General features: G+C 39.8%; 3 protein-coding genes and 3 long non-coding RNA genes across 8 annotated transcripts; 5 read left to right on the top strand and 1 right to left on the bottom strand.

Annotated features, from left to right (window-relative positions):
* The first annotated feature begins 152 nt into the window (after window positions 1-152).
* On the top strand, window positions 153-3,484 carry LOC147143487 (protein S100-A6-like). Of its 2 annotated transcripts, XM_086037381.1 has the most exons (3): window positions 153-256; window positions 2,929-3,093; window positions 3,173-3,484. In XM_086037381.1, exons 2-3 carry the CDS (start codon window positions 2,959-2,961, stop codon window positions 3,374-3,376), a joined length of 339 nt encoding a protein of 112 aa, XP_085893507.1. In that variant the 5' UTR covers window positions 153-256; window positions 2,929-2,958; the 3' UTR covers window positions 3,377-3,484. The 2 variants fall into 2 exon arrangements, with proteins under 2 accessions (XP_085893507.1, XP_085893505.1); XM_086037379.1 differs by lacking the exon at window positions 153-256 and having other exon boundaries at window positions 2,776-3,093.
* A 1,826-nt stretch (window positions 3,485-5,310) lies between these two features.
* LOC147143486 (uncharacterized) lies at window positions 5,311-7,436 on the top strand. Its single transcript, XR_015087769.1, has 3 exons — window positions 5,311-5,419; window positions 6,780-6,929; window positions 7,002-7,436. It is a non-coding gene; the product is annotated as an uncharacterized LOC147143486 (long non-coding RNA).
* Window positions 7,437-9,369: 1,933 nt separating this feature from the next.
* LOC147143485 (uncharacterized) lies at window positions 9,370-10,242 on the top strand. The gene is made up of 3 exons (XR_015087768.1): window positions 9,370-9,531; window positions 9,683-9,853; window positions 9,963-10,242. It is a non-coding gene; the product is annotated as an uncharacterized LOC147143485 (long non-coding RNA).
* Window positions 9,795-17,331, bottom strand: LOC147143482 (uncharacterized). The gene is made up of 3 exons (XR_015087771.1): window positions 17,185-17,331; window positions 9,974-10,092; window positions 9,795-9,907 (listed from the first exon to the last, which is right to left on the bottom strand). It is a non-coding gene; the product is annotated as an uncharacterized LOC147143482 (long non-coding RNA).
* On the top strand, window positions 11,885-14,034 carry LOC147143484 (protein S100-A12-like). 2 transcript variants are annotated; one of them, XM_086037387.1, is made up of 3 exons: window positions 11,885-11,997; window positions 13,525-13,666; window positions 13,758-14,034. In XM_086037387.1, the coding sequence occupies exons 2-3, from the start codon at window positions 13,550-13,552 to the stop codon at window positions 13,899-13,901; spliced, it is 261 nt and encodes an 86-aa protein (XP_085893513.1). In that variant the 5' UTR covers window positions 11,885-11,997; window positions 13,525-13,549; the 3' UTR covers window positions 13,902-14,034. The 2 variants fall into 2 exon arrangements, with proteins under 2 accessions (XP_085893513.1, XP_085893514.1); XM_086037388.1 differs by having other exon boundaries at window positions 11,934-11,997; window positions 13,528-13,666.
* Window positions 15,625-16,649, top strand: LOC147143483 (uncharacterized). The gene is made up of 3 exons (XM_086037377.1): window positions 15,625-15,743; window positions 15,959-16,123; window positions 16,195-16,649. Exons 2-3 carry the CDS (start codon window positions 15,989-15,991, stop codon window positions 16,552-16,554), a joined length of 495 nt encoding a protein of 164 aa, XP_085893503.1. The 5' UTR covers window positions 15,625-15,743; window positions 15,959-15,988; the 3' UTR covers window positions 16,555-16,649.
* Window positions 17,332-18,036: the final 705 nt, after the last annotated feature.

The following is an 18,036-nucleotide window of genomic DNA, read 5'->3' as shown; positions in this document are numbered from 1 at the left end:
TAATGCATGCAAACTCCTCCCAGTTCCAACAGGGCCTGCAGGATGACATACGATCTGGCACCAGAAGTTTGCAAGTGGTTTGTATCACGCCCTGAGAACACAGCATAGTTGTATCTGAGGAATTCAAACCATGTGATACATTGCCATGACAACCCTGCCTGTGAGTGTACAGTGTATGCGCTGATGTTAGTCCACACTAGAAGTCAGTTATTTCAAATGGATTACATTACTTCAGAGTGCCAAATCCCAACTAAAGGCAAGTGTTTTATCAATATGACAACAGGAATACATAGAATTAATGGTTGGCATTGTAACAAAAAGCGTGCTTACAATCAGTATGGAAACATGAAGCATGTTCATTCTGGAATGTGTCGTTCCTTAAAGAACATGTGCTGCTGTGCTACACTAATTCTTTTTACATAGGCATACGCTGCTAGCATATGACCTTAGTTTAACCTTAGTTTTAAAATGCTTAGGAAATGGATTTGGATTTTACATTTTTCCCAGCTGGTTGTATTTATATATATATATATATATATATATATATATATAGAGAGAGAGAGAGAGAGAGAGAGAGAGAGAGAGAGAGAGAGAGAGAGAGAGAGAGGGGAGAGAATAGCTGAAATTCTAATATACTACCAGTTATTTTTGCAAATTATAGCATGAATAGCAAAATAGAGACCTGATACCAAAACGTGCCAATACAGATAGATAAAGATTTTACAAATGCACAGTTGCATACTAAAAGATAACTGCTAAAGATAAGTAAATAAATAAATAAAACGAACACTAGGTGGCATCATTGATTTAAACCAGAGCTGGGCAACTTACTGTAAAAGATGGAGGGGGCCACAATTTTTCATCAGCGCTGCTGGGAGGTTCCACACAATTCCGAATCAGATGTATGACAAAAATGCCATTCAAAATACATGCATATGTCTGTTTTTTATTAAACCAATGTACATCACAGTATATTCATATATTGTGCTTAATCAAAGCATGCATAAAAGACCCAGCAAGGGTTTAAACAATCAGAAAATAACCTATACTGTGTGCTGGGGAGGAGTCGGATGGGGGTCTGGGGTAGTGGTGGGGGGGACACGTATTATAGGCCTAATCAAGTTGTAGTATAGTGCAGTACAAGACCAAGCACGACCAAGCAATGTCTGACATCTAGTGGTGAATGCGGTAACATAATCTAAAACTATACAGTGGGGTATCCACTCACGGCTGACGTGTTTTCTGAAGCTGAGCCGTGATTGGTCGTTACCTGAGCAGTTGTGATGTCATTTTCAGTCGACAGAATTGACAAAATGGCCGCCCCCTTAGATGGCTAAAACGGGGTGCATTGTGCTGCTTAATTTATATTCCACAAACGTAATATTAATCAGAATACTGTGTTTCAAATAGTGGGCCTGCTGGCAACATATTCTTCAAAAAAATGTGTTCGGGTTGATTTCCCGTTAACTCTAAAGTGTCTCTGTTGTGTGGATCTACGCACAATGCATGGATGGAGCGAGGCTTTAGAGTATTGGACAGACCCACCAGTCCACTAGCAGCTACTAGCTACTAACCACCAGTACTATTCTGTTGGATCAAGATGATGATGAAAGATGATTTCGATATACTATATAATCTTGCGCATGTGCACAGCTTCATGAAGGCACCAGCCGCACCACCTAGGTATTTCGTATTAGTGTTGTTGCGTGTTGTTGCCGTAGCTAGCTAATAATGATGGCTGACCTGTTGCACATGCACACTGCAGATCATGCAGGCAGCGCAGATAGTGCCTTGACAGTGTTACACATGCTGACTTGTTTTAGATTAATTTCTTCAAAATTAAAAATAAGACAAAGAAGGTTTTTTTTTTTTTAAATGCTCCTATGATTCAGTTCCCACAATGATTAAAAACAACAATAGACAAATAGTTTGTATGTGCATGTTTGCGCTAGCAAGTTGAACAGGTTTTGCTTGTAGCAAATTAAAAAGTAAAAGGAGAGGCTCTCCGGAAAGAAATATACTACAAGGTATGGCAGTTTTGCGTGGGTGTTTTGTTTTACAACCGTGACCCTAACAAGGTGTTTGAGTTGAGTTTGCTATATTGTGTGCAGCAGTCTAGTCATGCATGTGAGTTGAGGGTTCGTAGCCTATGGTTATAATTAAAAAAAAAAAAAAAAAAATTGTCATGTTTGTTAAAACAGTCAGTCTGACGTGACACAATGATCGGCGAACAAATCATCTCTCTCTGACCCATCTTGTTCCTCGAATTTGATTTTTAAGAAACCACCCCCACGGAAAAACAAACAGACAGAAGGTGTGGCTAATGAAGTGTCAGTTGTAGCTCCTGCACCCACAGGTACAACCCCGCAAACTCACACTGGCGGAATATCCACCTCAAGAAAAAAAATTAATAAATAAAAGCGTTAGCTAACAACTAATAATAAAACTAGCAAAACAAACGCAGAATAAAGGGACCTCACGCAGCTGAAAGAATTCAGAAGTAAGATCAACAGTGAATTAGCATAGATTTGCTCAGTGGTAAGGGTGGGAGATGGTGCTTTGGGATGAAGGGAAGCTACCTTCATTCATTCATTCAAATCTTGCTAGCAGTTTTAATCCAGCAAACTCCCCTTTTAAATTAAATTCATTGGGTTTTGTTTTGTGTTATTTTGCTTTCCTTCACACATTCTGACTCATGCGCAAAGCACACACAGACACATCGAACCCAGTAAAACCTGTCTGGGCAATGTGAACAGAGCATGAGTCATTGTTTGCATGCTGGAGTGACTTTAAGAATCAGTCATCAGACTATCCAACTCCAACCTCTTGACGCTAAAGCCATATTGCCAGCACCAGGCCATTTTCAAGCATTTATCATTTCAACATTTCCATTAGCTTTCTCTCTCGTTCCTCTGCAACAATTACCAGGAGGAGACTTTTTATTCTTCCTGAGGAGTCATGTCCGAACTGGAAGGGGCCATCAGATGTTGTGTGGACGTCTTTGTGAAGTATTGTGGCGAGGACAGCGACTGTTTGAACGCAAAGGAGTTTGAGGAAATGATGGGGAAAGAGATCACTGCCTCTAATTATAAGGTACAAAAGTGCTCCAGATGTTGTCGCGTATTGTTTCAGTGCAATAGTCACTTTAAGTTTGCTTCAATTTCTTTTACAGGGGAAACTTGACTTTAGTGATTTCACCGAGGTCTTTAAGAAGTTGGATAAGAACGCCAATGACGAAATCAACATCCAGGAATACGCCAGAGGCATTTCTATGCTGATAAAAGCTTACTACCGCAAAGAAAAAGGCAAATGTGGTGGCAAGGGAGGCCGAGGCGGCAAACGGGGCGGCAAGGGAGGGGACCGCGATGAAGATTAGTGCTTTTACTCAGGAAAGCTTTCCCCCGTGTTTGTCTCGTTTCTCCCAGTATTACTTTTAGAATATTGTCAATACAACCTCAAAAAACCCAAATAAAAATTCATCATTTTCAAACCTGTTTGTTTATTATTACTGACACAAATCGACATAAGAGCTTGTTTGACTTTCTGTTTTCATTGCTCATATTGCTAAACAATCAGCCTGTAGAGCACTCAGGCCTGTTATCAGATCATACAATAGAAGCCATATTATATATCCATAGAGCATTATAATGTCATCTCTTTTTTCACATCACATATGTAATCTTATCACGTCATATATCATATCTCGTGCTCTGTCATGTGTCACGTGATAAGATAATGATCTTATCACCGTTTGTTGATATGAATTATCACATTGGCTAGGCAGGTTTCATAGCACTCCATCAAACACCAAATGATAAATGGCCACGGTAAATGGGCTTTACCTAACCACTATCGTTAAACCAGCAATACAAGTCTCTCATCTTGTTCTGAAACTGTGGAGTCTCAGTCTGAACACTGGATGGGATGCACATAATGATGTCCGTGACTTAGACAGAAGAGTAAGTAGTCTGATGCCATCCACTGTGTGCAGAGCTGTCCTGTACAGGCCCAGTCAGCGCCCCCACCCAGTGTGATTTTTTTTTTTTTTTTTTTGCAGTAATGGAAGACTTTCATGTGCTGATCACTGGCGCCAACAAAGCTATATTCATCCATCCATTATCTGAACCGCTTGACCCACTTTCTATCTTCATTGATCCAAAACTTATTATCTTGTTATGAAAGCACAAACGCTACAACTGCCTTGATAAGTAGCAGCCTAGCTAAGCTACACGCCAAAGCCAAAGAAATCTTTTTTTTTTTTGTGATGTCCATGAACGTGGAACGCGGCAACACTTTGTCCGTATCCCATCCATAATATTAAAATGTAGCTTTCTACATACTCAGATTTTTTTTACTCACTTGTGCATTGCTAAAAACAAGCTGAAGAATGTTTTCCCTAAAGCAAAAACAGACACATGAATAAAAAAACAAACAAACAAACAAATGAATACATAAATAAATAAAGATATATTTCATTTTGCGTGTCTTTCATGTCACTCATTCCCTTTACAGGATGAAAAGTGCAAAATAAACTTAAAGCGGAAATCAACCCATATATAATATAATATAATATATTTTTTTCAAGAATATGTTCACAGAGGGCCCTCTAGTTGAAACACAGGATTCAGATTAATATTGTGTTCGTAGAATATGAGTTAAGCAGCTAAATCCACCCCTTTTTAGCCATCTCAGGGAGCGGCCATTTTGTCACTTTTGTCGACTGAAAATGACATCACAACTGCTCAGGGCTCAGGAAATGACCAATCATGGCTCAGCTTCAGAAAACAGGTCAGCCATGATTGGTCGTTACCTGAGCCCTGAGCAGTTGTGATGTCATTTTCAGTCGACAGATGTGAAAAAAATGGCCTCCCCCGGAGATGGCTAAAAACGGGTGGATTAACTCTTATTCCATAAACGCAATATTTATGAGAATGCCTTTTTTCAACTAGTGGGTTTGCATATAACATATTCTTGAGAAAAACATGTTTGGGTTGATTTCCGCTTTAATACATAATGACAACTACAATGCAGTACACAGAAACCGAAATGATGCAAATACGTAAACAAAATTAACTACAAATATTTATAACCAAACCAATTACTGTATAACGAATAAGCAGGCTTGATAATGGACTGAATAGATGAGACCCATGCTACAAGCTCACTAGTTTGCAGGCGCAAAAAAATGACTCATCACAAGCACTAGCTCTCATCTCCTTTCCCCTTTGTTTTGTACATGCAATTATCATAAGACATGCCGTTCTCTTAGTGAAGTGTTGTGTATTTTCCATGACATTTCGTCATGATCAGCGCATGAATATTACTCAGGCCAGTATAAAAAGGCGGGCTTCTCTCCAGTGTGACAGCATCACAAACTGGCATTGCTGGAGAGCACAAGAGCTCACTTCACCTTAACATTGTGAGTATTAATGGGGCTACAATTAGACAAGTGTTTTAGTGGCTAAGAGTGGCCTATGTAATGAGTTTCAAAGTTTCATTTAGAAATTCAATTAAATGCTGTAGGGCGTGTAGGTGACAAGGAAGGTAGTTTTAGTTCAAGATTTTTGGAAGGTGATTAGTGTGATGTTTCCTAAATCAGACCTTGACATGGAACAGAAATTGGAGTAAATGGCATTTGCTATTTGCGACTGAATTCTTAATTCATCGGCTCTTTTGAATAGAACGTTTATTCCGATTTTCGTATTCCAGTTTATGTCATTTGCTTAACTTTCTGCTGCTTTCGCCTCAACACAAACTTGATCTCCGAGTTTTTTTTAGTTGTGGTTTCAAACGTCCCATTAACAGCCTGGCAAAAGCAGTCAAATCTCCTCTGTGGATTCAAAGGCACCTGTATTTTTTTCATATTAAGGAAGTAAAACTACCAAAAGACGAGGATGATGTGATATTGGGGACACATAAATTATATGAACGATAAATGAAAAGCCCAATTTATATCAATAAGTATTTGTATTTGGAGGCACTTTAAAGTTCCTCTAAAGTGAGAATAATTGTGTTTTAAACTTGACACACCGCAGAGAAAGGTGCAGTTAAACAATCATTAACCCCACTCTTAACCCTTTCCCAATTCCAAATCTAACCCCAATGCTAACAACCACTTAAAGAGGAAGTCAATCCACACATATTTTTTTCAAGAATATGTTCTCTGCAGGCCGACTAATTGAAACAAGGCATATTGATAAATATCGCGTTTGTGAGAATTAATCCACCCGTTTTTATCCATCTCTGGGGGCGGCCATTTTGTCACTTCTGTCGACTGAAAATGACATCAAAAATGCTCAAGGCTGAGATAACAACCAATCATGGTTGACTAAAAAATCACAAATCCTCAGGGGGTCAGGTAGCAACCAATCACAGATCACCTACCTTTTAGCTGAAGCTGAGCCATGATTTGCCGTTATCTCAGCCTTGAGCATTTGTGATATCATTTTCAGTCGACATAAGAGACATAATGGCCACCGCCTGAGATGGCTAAAAACGGGTGGATTTTGCAGCGTAACTCATATTCCACAAACACAAAATTAATCAGAATGCCTTGTTTCAACTAGTGGGCCTGCAAAGAACATATTCTTGAAAAAAATATATTTGGGTTGACTTCCTCCTTAACAATAATCTTAGTTCAAACTTTAATCGTAAACCCAACCCTATAAATTTAACCCTAACTCCTTAACGCTAGCCTAGATGCCACCACCTGGACATTTGGAAACAATGATCATTTCAACAAATTATTATTTTATCTTTTTTACACAACAAATTATCAGCAGGAACAGACTTTCCAGGCTGCTCAAGTCACCATGGCAAAGATCCACCAGGGCATGCAAATGATGTTGCAGTTCTTTGATGAGTATAAGGGTGCGGACGGTGTTTTGGACAAGAAAGAGTTTAGAGCAATCTTCGAAAAAGAGATTAAGGTACATAAGTGACAATACGGCAAGAACATTCTGAACACGGGACCCAATTGTCTGTTTTTTTGTGTCCCGCAGGGGAACATCGATCAAAGTGTTCTCGACAGGGTCTTTGACAAGCTGGACGAGAATAAAGACAACAAGCTCAACATGGAAGAGTACACAAATGTTATATGTCTGATGATGAGAGCTCACTATTATAGAAAAATGCGTGGTGGCTTCGGTGGGGGGCCTTGCATTGGCGTAGGGTCTTGCAAGTGAAGGCTGACAACTAACGCCTTTATTGCCACTCTTTTCCTACCAAATTTGACTATGGGCATCATTATCAGATATGCAAGAGAAAACTGTCCAACCGTTTGTCTTGTTTCTCCTGATGTTGGCCTTAGCACGCAATAAACAAACATTGATCATGTCTAAATATGTCTCTTAGTTGATACAAATTATCATGTGACCACATTTGAAATTTTCTTTCTTTTGTTGACCAGATTATTAAAGAAAGGATGGTACACTCACCTTATCATCTCATGTGATTTTATGTCATGTAGTATGTTATACCATATGATCTTATCGACATTATTCATGCCGTATCATTTTTTGCCATGGCAGGTAATAATAAAATAACAGTATGCTAATATGTGTTAATATGTGTAAGATTGTATCCTATCATCATATCATCATCGTATATTGTGCCATGCTGTGTCATGTCGAATAATTGACCACAGTGCTTCTCGTTATTCAGACATGGCACAATATTTTACATTGGAGAAATCTCATGATACATCACCAGACAAAAAATTGTGACAAAAACTCACTGGAAACTGCAGTGGGATGCACTGGTCAGTTATATACCTTCTGTCATCTGGCGGAAGCACATTTAATTGTTCTATTCGGGTTTCGAGTTTAGAGTGTTTAGAGTGTACACTCTAAACTCAGGTTTAGAGTGTATATTAAGGTGTACATTATATTCTCCATCCATCCATCATCTATACCGCTTATCCTCACAAGGGTCGCGGGCGTGCTGGAGCCTATCCCAGCTGTCATCGAGCAGTTGGCGGGGTACACCCTGAATTGGTTGCCAGCCAATCGCAGGGCACACAGAGACAAACAAACATCCGCACTCACAATCACACCTAGGGGCAATTTAGAGTGATCAATTAACCTACCATGCATGTTTTTGGAATGTGGGAGGAAACCGGAGTACCCGTAGAAAACCCACGCAGGCACGGGGAGAACATGCAAATTCCACACAGGAAGGCTGGGGCCGGAATCGAACCCACGACCCCTGAACTGTGAGGCGGATGTGCTAACCAGTCGACTACTGTGCCGCCCACATTATATTCTGTAGGCATAAAAAGTAGGATTGAAGAGGATTTGCCATTGAATAACCCTCAGCAAAACTATAGGCTGAAGTGAAACACTTCCGGTTTATATTCTTCTTTCAAGTTTAGTGTCAAACAAAACGGTATGCCACCATCTAGTGTCTGATATATGTCATGGGAGTCAGAACAAAATATGGTGACCCCGGAACTCGCAGTGTAGGTGGGATTACTGATCAAATGTTAAGAGCATTTTGATACAAGATGTCATAAAGTCAATTCAGAGACCAAAGATTAGCCTGATATTATTACCTTCGTACCTAACTATTTAAAATGTTATGTAAAATAAAAAAACAAGTGTCCCTTATTTTCTGCTCACAATTTGTGCTCGCTCCTTTGCAAATCTATTACGCATGGAACATGTTTATGAGCACTGCAATATTGGAAAATTATTGATCCTGCTCTCATGTGCTGATCAGACTTGTGATTTACTGTAAATTTCTGGCAGGATTGAGAGCATTTCAAATTGGGTCACAACACTCTTAAAGTTTGGGAATGACTGCATATTTCCATTTTGATTTGCTAAATGTCATAAAATAGTAAAAATGTTTTTCCATAAGATGATTTCTATGAATGTTGTGTTTTGCAAAAAGTTAATTTGTTGGCTTTCATGAAGGACTAAGGAAATGACAAAGTACTCACATCTGACAGAAAATCACAGGGTTTGACTTATCATCTGGCCTGGCACCTGGGGGATCCAAGCATATTTGAGAGGGTCAATGCCCATGCCCCCCCCCCCCCTCTAGCTCCGCCAGCGATTATTGGCCATCCAAATCAGCCATACCTCTTATAACGTGCACCCCTGCTTTGAACTCACAATCCTTAATTGAGGACGTTAAATAATCTATGGGATTCCTCAAGCATGTTTTAACATATGTATGGCAAGTACACAGGGAGTCTTTGTTCTTGTTTTTTTTTTTTTTTTTTTTTAGTTGGCAATAAGTACACCTCAAACACAATCCACTAGCGAAACTCCCTTTGTGTTAAACTGTCCTCAAACATGCAAGTGGTTTCACCGTCAATTTGGGCACAGCGCATGGAGTCAAAACCAGAACGGGGGAACCAGTCTAGGTGGAGCCTTTTCTGAAACATTTTACATAAATCACATTTGATGTTGAGTGTGCCATTATTAAATGGGTTAGCAGTCCAATATAAGAAGAAACATTTCGCTTGAGCTCATCGGACATCTCTGGAGAATAACACAAGATCTGTTCTTTGCTGCTCAACATACTGTGAGTGCTTAAGAAATTTGCGTAATGACACTTGGAGTAAGCTGGATGTGTGTTAGCTAAAAATAAGAGTATACTGTATCTGTAATCGTGGATGATATTCAAAACAATTCTGCTGTTTTGTTTTTTTTTGTCTCCCGTTTCTTCAAAACAGTTAAAGGAACATACTTTTCCCCCAAGCTGAGTAGCCATGGGCCGCCTGGATGAAATCATTATAAATTTGTCGGACCTCTTTGAGGAATACAACAAGGATGGTGACAAGTATTTGAACCTTGAGGAGACTGCAGACTTGCTTGAGAAGGAGGTCAACATCGACAAATTTCAAGTGAGGGGCTTTAGCCGACGCAGTGGAAACGTTCACTGCACGGGACACGGTTGCCTGCACGTGCAATATTCCCTGTAACGTAACGTTTTCTTGATTTGTGGTTTGACAGGGGAAACTCACCATGGATCTTATCAGGGAGAGCTTGAAGCAGATGAACAGGAACAAAGACACTGAGCTCAGACTCCTTGACCTTGGCAGAACCGTGACTCAACTGGCGATTGTGTACCACCGCAAGAAAACTAAGGGACAAGAAGAATCAAAAAAATAATTGTAAAAAGTCAATGATCAGGGATAATTAAATGAAAAATGGCACCATATTACTATTACTGACTACAAAGGAATGCTTTAATTTGGGTCCATTACAAAGTTACTGGTCTTTTTTCCCTGTATGGTTCTTTCCAAGACAGGAAGTGAATAAAAAAAATATATGTTTAACAAGCCTTCTCTTTATTGCAGTGGTTCTCAAACTTTCTCTGGCATGTCCATTGAAAAAACTCTGGCAAAATTATTTAGAGTAGAAGCCTATTACTTTTATTTTTCCATACAGCGATTGTTTTTGTGCAAATAAAGAACAATACTTTCACGTCATCCCTGCATTAGTTTAGTGGCATATTGGCACTTAATTTCTCAATAAGACTTTGCATTTTATAATTGCGCAATCACAATAGGCCATGTTAGTCACACCAGACTTGGGTGTGACTCCTCTTTGCCCTCTGTTCTACATTCCAATAACAAGCTGAGGTGTATTGGCCCTAAATGGAAAAAAATACAAAGTGGACTGTGACTATAAGGAGAAAAATTGTTGTGTGACGTGACAAACAAACATAAAATCTCTTTTAAAATTAAGATAAAGCACAGCAAGATAAAGGGCCATAAAGGCTTAATGGGGACCTAAACCCAAGATGTCAAAACTTGCTGTTATATTTTAAATGTGCATATCTTCTTTATCTGATGCTTTTAACTTAAATCTAGTCAGTATTTCTAATATTTTACTTTGGGGAATTGTTTGATTTGTGCTGTTAAAATATGTTCTACCAATAATCCTGTTTGGGTTTTAACACCTCACTGGCATGTTTTTAAAAAAAAAAGAGCATACAGTAAATACAGTCTCAAGATTTCTCAAATTTTGTGGGCGCTTAAATATACTTAAGGGGTGCTGCAGCACCCCCAAAAATGGGCTAGACATGGCTGTCTAGTGTTCCTTTTCAAATGTATTACAACTATTATATATTTTATATATAACATACATACCCTCTCCTCCCCCCAAAAAAATAATAATAATGAGAGACATCATGTGAGGCACTGCCTCTTGTGCAGAGTAGGCACTGACTGCATGTAAAAATGCTGCGATGTAACATTCAAAATAATGAGAACAAACAGAAGCATGGTGGCCCAAAGTGGTCGAAATGTGCTACCCTGGACTATACATACACATACGCAGACATCTTTTGACTCACTTGTGTAAAGTAAGCAAACAAAATGAACCATAAGTATTTATCACCAGACCAATTACGGTGTAATGAATAAGCAGACTCAATATTGGACTTAAAAAAAGAGCCCATGCAACCAATTCAGGGTGTCCCCCGCCCACTGCCCAAAGACGGCTGGGATAGGCTCCAGCACGCCCGCGACCCTTGTGAGGAGAAGCAGTATCGATAATGAATGAATGAATTTCATCATGTCAACGGGTCTTACAGGCTGTACCTAATACAATATCAGCGAAGGGTTGTGGATTGTTCATCACATTGCAACATGTCAACAAGTCTTACAGGCTTTACCGAATACCATACGAGCACACAAAAAAGAAAACGACACACCTTGAGGAAATAATATGTAACTTTGCTCTTCTTACATTGACTATGCATCCATCATGTAATTAGACTACTAACTCTTTCTCATAAATTCCTATTGTCTTTTTGAATGATATTGATGTTATTCAATCAGAGTAATTTGTGATGCTTTCTTTTCACAAATGCTGATTAGCAAACGAGGACTGGTTAGACCTGAAATGCGATACTCCTGATCAGAGCATGATTAGTGATCAACAGCCCAGTATAAAAACGTGGGCTCCTCTTCAGTGTGACACCTGTTGCACACTGCCATTGCTGGAGAAGACAAGAACTCACTTGACTGATAAACATATTGTGAGTATGAATGGGACTTCAACCAAATGTATATAAATAATGGGGAATGCCTAAAAGCACCAGTATAATGCCGTAGCTATTTAATGATTGAGTGATTTGGGCTATTTAGCAAGAAAACCTTTGGAAAATGTCTCGATCAACTCTTGAATTCAAATCTCATGAGCTGTTTCTGTTTTCATTGATATATTGGTCCAAACAAAAGTACCTTTAGTTGTGTGCGCGTGCGTGTGCGTGAGTGCGTATGTATACTATTATCTAAATTTGCAGCGGTAGCTCTAACATCTTAAAAAAAATAAATCTGTTGTAGAATTTGCAACCTAATGGGATGGACTTTTTTGTTCATTAAAATTAGCCATTGCTGTGCAGACCAGCAAATTATAGCTGGTTATATCTTCACAAAATGTCATGTTTTTTTTAAATAATTTTTTTTATGTAGTTTACTTTTATCACAATTTAGCCCAACAGGTTGTAAATTTAATAGTAAGACATATGACAGCAATAACAACAAAACAAGATAGACGTTATGAACGTTAACACTCACCTTCCTGTGCTCTTTTAAATTACCTCCAAAAGGGAATCCCAAACGTGGCTACATCGGAACTATTTTTATTTTTTTCTATGCCTTCTAAATTTGACACACCACAGAGAAGAGTGTTGTTAACACCCTGTCAAATTTGAAAGATCAAAAAAAATGGACACACATATAAAGCGAGGTTTCAAAAAGGATTAAGCAAAAACAATAATAATAATAAATAAAATTCAAGCTCTTGTCTCCCTTTTCAAATGCTTCGGGTGGCGCTGAAACCACAACTGGCAAATACCATTATTACGACATGAAAAATGAATGCTACTTCATTTAGCATCATTCTTATGTCCACACATCCCTACATGTTTGAGCAACAAGATTATCTTTCCAGGCGGCACGGTGGTCGACTGGTTAGCACGTCCGCCTCACAGTTCAGAGGTCGTGGGTTCGATCCCGGCTCCGGCCTCCCTGTGTGGAGTTTGCATGTTCTCCCCGTGCCTGCGTGGGTTTTCTCCGGGTACTCCGGTTTCCTCCCACATTCCAAAAACATGCATGGTAAGTTGATTGGATACTCTAAATTGCCCCTAAATTGCGGATGTTTGTCTCTGTGTGCACTGCGATTGGCTGGCAACCAGTTCAGGGTGTCCCCCGCCTACTGCCCAAAGACAGCTGGGATAGGCTCCAGCACGCCCCGCGACCCTTGTGAGGAGAAGCGGTACAGATAATGGATGGATGGATGGATTATCTTTCCATGCCTGGATGAGAGGCGCTAGCCACCAGCTAACTCATGAGGTAACAGGTTTGGGCTTAGTATATAAATCACAACCGTGTCAGATAATCACAGATTCCAGCGAAGGCACTCAAGTTCTCGTATAGTGAGGAATGGAGACTCATACCAGAAAGGCACATAAATTCACTTTTGCTTTCCAAGAAATCATCACATCAACACATTCAGTTCAACTTGTATTTTTCAAGGATATTTCTGTCATGTTCCTCCACAGCAGTTACCAGAAGGACATTTTAGACATGGACAAGATGAACCAAGCCACGGAAAAATTGGTGGAGTTCTTTCACGAGTATAAGGGTGATGACGACGCTTTGGACAAGAATGAGTTCAAAGCAATGGTGGAAAACCACCTCAAGGTTCAGTGACAATTTAGCAAACACATTTTCAACAAGTGCTCCAGCTGACTCGTTTCTCATTCTCATAAAAGCAATTTTGTGTTCCACATAGGGCAAAATGGAGCCATGCGTTGCCGACAAGGTCTTTGAGAAGCTGGATGAGAACAAAGACGGCAAGCTCGACTTGGACGAATTCACCAAGATCATAGGTGTATTGGTGAAAGCTCGCTACTTGAAAAGGTTTGGTCACAAGTAAAGGCTGACAAGAAGCACTCTAATTGCCACTCCTTTTCCAACCAAATCACACTGCCATCAATGTCAGAAAACCAGAAACCAGTCAGATGTTGTTCATAGAATCTTGACAAGAAATAAAAATCTATTAAGACTGATCATGTTTAATCCTGTCTCTTTATCTTGTGACCACGTTTGACTTTCTTTCTTTTGTTGATCACATAATTACAGAAACAATCAGCCAGTGGTACACTCGTCTCATCATCATCTCATTTCATACCATATCATTTTGTCTTACGTCATTTAATGTTATATCATACTCTCTTATCTCGTCATTTCATGTTATCTCATGCCATATCATCTGAACGTATCATCTTTTGTCATTGCACTTCATTTCATATTAATATATCGTGTAATGTAATCTTGTATGATCCTATTGTCATATCATATATTACTCAGGAATGGGCACTTTACACTTTTTTTACCGGTCAGTTCGCCCTCTGACAACATCTGTCCTCATCCTTGTAAAGCGTTTCCGTCGGTGATGTTACCAGGATGCCAGGTGTGGGTGTGCCTGGGGGGGGGCAAAAAAGTGCTACAATGCTCAAGTAGGTCAAAATCCAGCGTAGGGCTACTGCACCTTAAAACGTGTTTTGTTTTCTCCTTAATTGAGATAACTGTTTGGGATAGACAAATAAAAGTTGATTTGATTAGATTTTTTTTCTTTGAGTTAAACAGCTTTGACACATGCAAGTGGTTTCATTGGGTTTCCTCTGGCTACTCCTTTTTCCTCCCACATTCCAAGGTTAATTGAAGACTAACATGTCCATGGGTGTGATTATGAGTGCGAATGATTGTTTGTGTATTTGCGCCCTGCGAGTGGCTGGCAACCAGTTTGTGGTGTACCAGGCCTCTCGCTCAAATACAGTTGGGACATACAGTCGGCGCCAGCGCAGGCACGTGACCCAAGAGAGGAAAAGCAGTGTGGAGAATGAGTGAATGAATGAAACTGGTTTAACTGTAAAATTGGGCTGAGCTGAATCGGTAAAACTAGTCTAGGTGGGGTGCGAAACATTTTATTTACAGTCAATCACATTTGATCGTGTGCGTGTGTGTGTCTCATTAGAAGAAATCCAAAATGTTCTTTTGACTGACTTCTGCAATGCTAAAATCAAGCTAAAGTACTTCCGAAGGGCCAAAAACGCTTAAGGAACATATTGTTGGAAGAAAGAATCCAAAATCAACATTTTTTAAAAGAAATCTTTTTCATCCATTTCAACTAAACAACCAAATTATGTCACTATGAAACAGACAAGGACGAGCAACATCCATTAGGGCAGTATCATTGTTATGGTATAAAACAACAATGAACAAGCAGAAACGGCCAGTTCACTAGTACTACCAGTGAGCACTATATTCAAGAATATAGGCACAAATTTTGGAGCTATTTAAACAAGTCAGGGTCACAAAAAGTTAGAGTTTGTCAGCTCAATGTGGGAGCACGCAATGCATGCGTCCACTCCCTTCACCCTCTCCACCGGAAGTCAAAAATCAACATTGTTGACCAAACGATCCATTTTTGTCCATAACTCAAACCTAATCTCCCCGACATATGCCGGATTTTGTGGAAACACATTACAATTATTTGTACGAGAGTGTTTTGGCAGTCTTTCACAAATGATGTTCGTACCAACTGCACAGGTAGACACAATCAAACCAGGAAAACCTGTCGAGGTTGAATGTGTCACACCAAAATGACAGTGAGATTAGTCATCAGGCTGTTGTGTTGACTGTATAAGAGGATTCCACTTCATTCGCACACTAACCTCGCTGGAAAACCAGACAAGATCTCACTAAACAACATACTGTAAGTACTGATGGAACTTGTGATACGCACCATATGACTTGTGCTGGAGTTTGTCTTTGAGACTATCAACATTATTTGCATTATTTAATCTATGTTTCATAAAACACTATGTGCATTTGTATCAACCTCTGGTTAGTTTTTAGTCTATTTTAAAAAACATGGTGAACATCCCTGACCCCCTTTTTTTTCTCCTGTTTCTCCACAACCTTTACCAGATACAGAATTTTTACCCTTCCAAAGCAGCCATGCCGGACATGCAAGACTGCATTGATAAATTTGTGGACCTCTTTGAGGAGCACGCCGGTGAGGAAAGCGACTGTTTGAGCAGGGAACAGTTTAAGGCGCTGGCAACCAAAGAAATCACTTCCTCTGACTATAGAGTAAGTCACAAAAGACACAGAATCTGTTTGTGTGTCATTTTTTTCAAGTGGCCCATTTTATGTGTTCACAGGGAAAACTTGAGCTATCTGATATAGACGAGGTCTTTGACAAGCTGGATAAGAACGCTGACGACCAGCTGACCTTCCAGGAGTACATCAGAGTCATGGGCGAAATGATTAAATGTCAGCGCAAAAAGGCTGGCGGGAGAGGTCGCGGGAGAGGTGGTGGTGGCAAACGGGGCGGCGGCAAGGGCAGAGGTGGTCGAGGAAGGGGCAGTGACGATGATGATGAAGAACGTGGCGGCGGCCGGGGTGGCAGAGGTGGTAGAGGAGGGGGCAGTGACGATGATGACGAAGAACGTGGCGGCGGCCGAGGCGGCAGCCGGGGCGGCAAGGGCGGCAAGGGCGGTAGGGGCGGTGATAATTATTGAAATGCTAGTAATGGTTAGTCATTTATTAGTGCTGTTTCTGTTTGTTTTTGTCAATGCAAGTAAAAAATACAAATAAATAGAGTGATAATATTGGTGATCCTGTCTATTTATTGTTTTATAGGATACATATTGTATGAGTGCTGTCAAACTTATCGCGTTATCGGGTGGTAATTACATTTGGTAATGGATCGCGTCAAAATATTTTGAGGCATTTAACGCATGCGGACAATGACCGCCCATGCATAATCCCACTCAGTGCAGTGCAGTGAGCAGCAGAGCGGACGCGTGCATGTTTAATAGTAAAGCAGGTAGGCAACCTGGGTGGGGAATACATATTCTTAAAAAATACAGATGGAACAATAAATAAGCAGGAAGTCATTTGCACTCATTGCAAACGGGGACGTGCAGTTTCCAACGGCTCGCGGATGTCGCCCGCGGGAGTATACAGAACCATTTCGAAAGAAGAGGGCGGCTTCAAATCTCAGAAATGTGAATAAATCGGTTTGCTTCAGCGACTGAGGATGAGTAGAGAAGAGGGTTGTCTTGTTTTGTCTTCATAAAGTCAGCTAATCTAACACACGACGTACTGCTTCTCACTCACTCAGAGTCAAAACAGAGCATAACACTCACCCGTCATAAGAGCCAATCACATTCGTGTGCACATCAAGGACCACTCGGAAAACATAAACTTTAAGAATATTACAAAGGCCACATATACATTGTACATTACACACACACACACACACACACACACACGCATCTATCTACTGATGACGCAGCATCAGGCGCAACTGGGGGTTCAGTATCTTGCTCAAGGATACTTTGACATGGCCACAACCTCCGGCTTGGGAAACGACTATTCTACCACTGAGCCATGCCGCCCTAGTATTAATGCAAAATACAGAGAAAAATTCTTGGGTTTTTTTCAAGAAAAAATCCAAATTAAGACGGGGTAATTGTACAGGTGTCTTAATAAAAGAAGTAAATAAAATAAAATCAGTTACAAACAGAGTTAAACAGATTTAAAAGCAAAGTAGATAAATAAATAATAATATCTTACAAAAATCACTAGAAGAGTGTACAGTTCAAGAACAACATGTGAAAAGAGAAACGTTTTTAAACTGGATTTAAATGCATTTAAACTTAATTGTTGTTTTGAATCTTTATTCATTATTTTTCTTCACTCTGATAATAAAGTACCCCAGCAAATCACACCGAATTATACACAAGTACAGAGGGGAAAAAATGCTTTTTAAGGATGATTTTGGGGGGGGTGCACTACACACTGGTGTCATTCATGGAATTTTACGGTATATATATTTATATGTTAATATTACATACATACTGTATATAAGTTAAATTTGTCTCACAGGTTTGGGGTTTCAATCTTTGAGCCTCGTGTGTAGCGTTTGCATGTTCTCCCTTTGCTTACGTGTTTTATCTGGGTTAATACATGTCATATGTCACGTCATGTAGTGTCAC

Source organism: Filicampus tigris, chromosome 8, assembly GCF_054856515.1.
Source record: "Filicampus tigris isolate MCC_2025a chromosome 8, RoL_Ftig_1.0, whole genome shotgun sequence".
Taxonomy (NCBI): Eukaryota; Metazoa; Chordata; class Actinopteri; order Syngnathiformes; family Syngnathidae; genus Filicampus; species Filicampus tigris.
The sequence above is the reverse complement of the archived record's forward strand: the minus strand, read 5'-3'. Positions and strand labels throughout refer to the sequence as shown.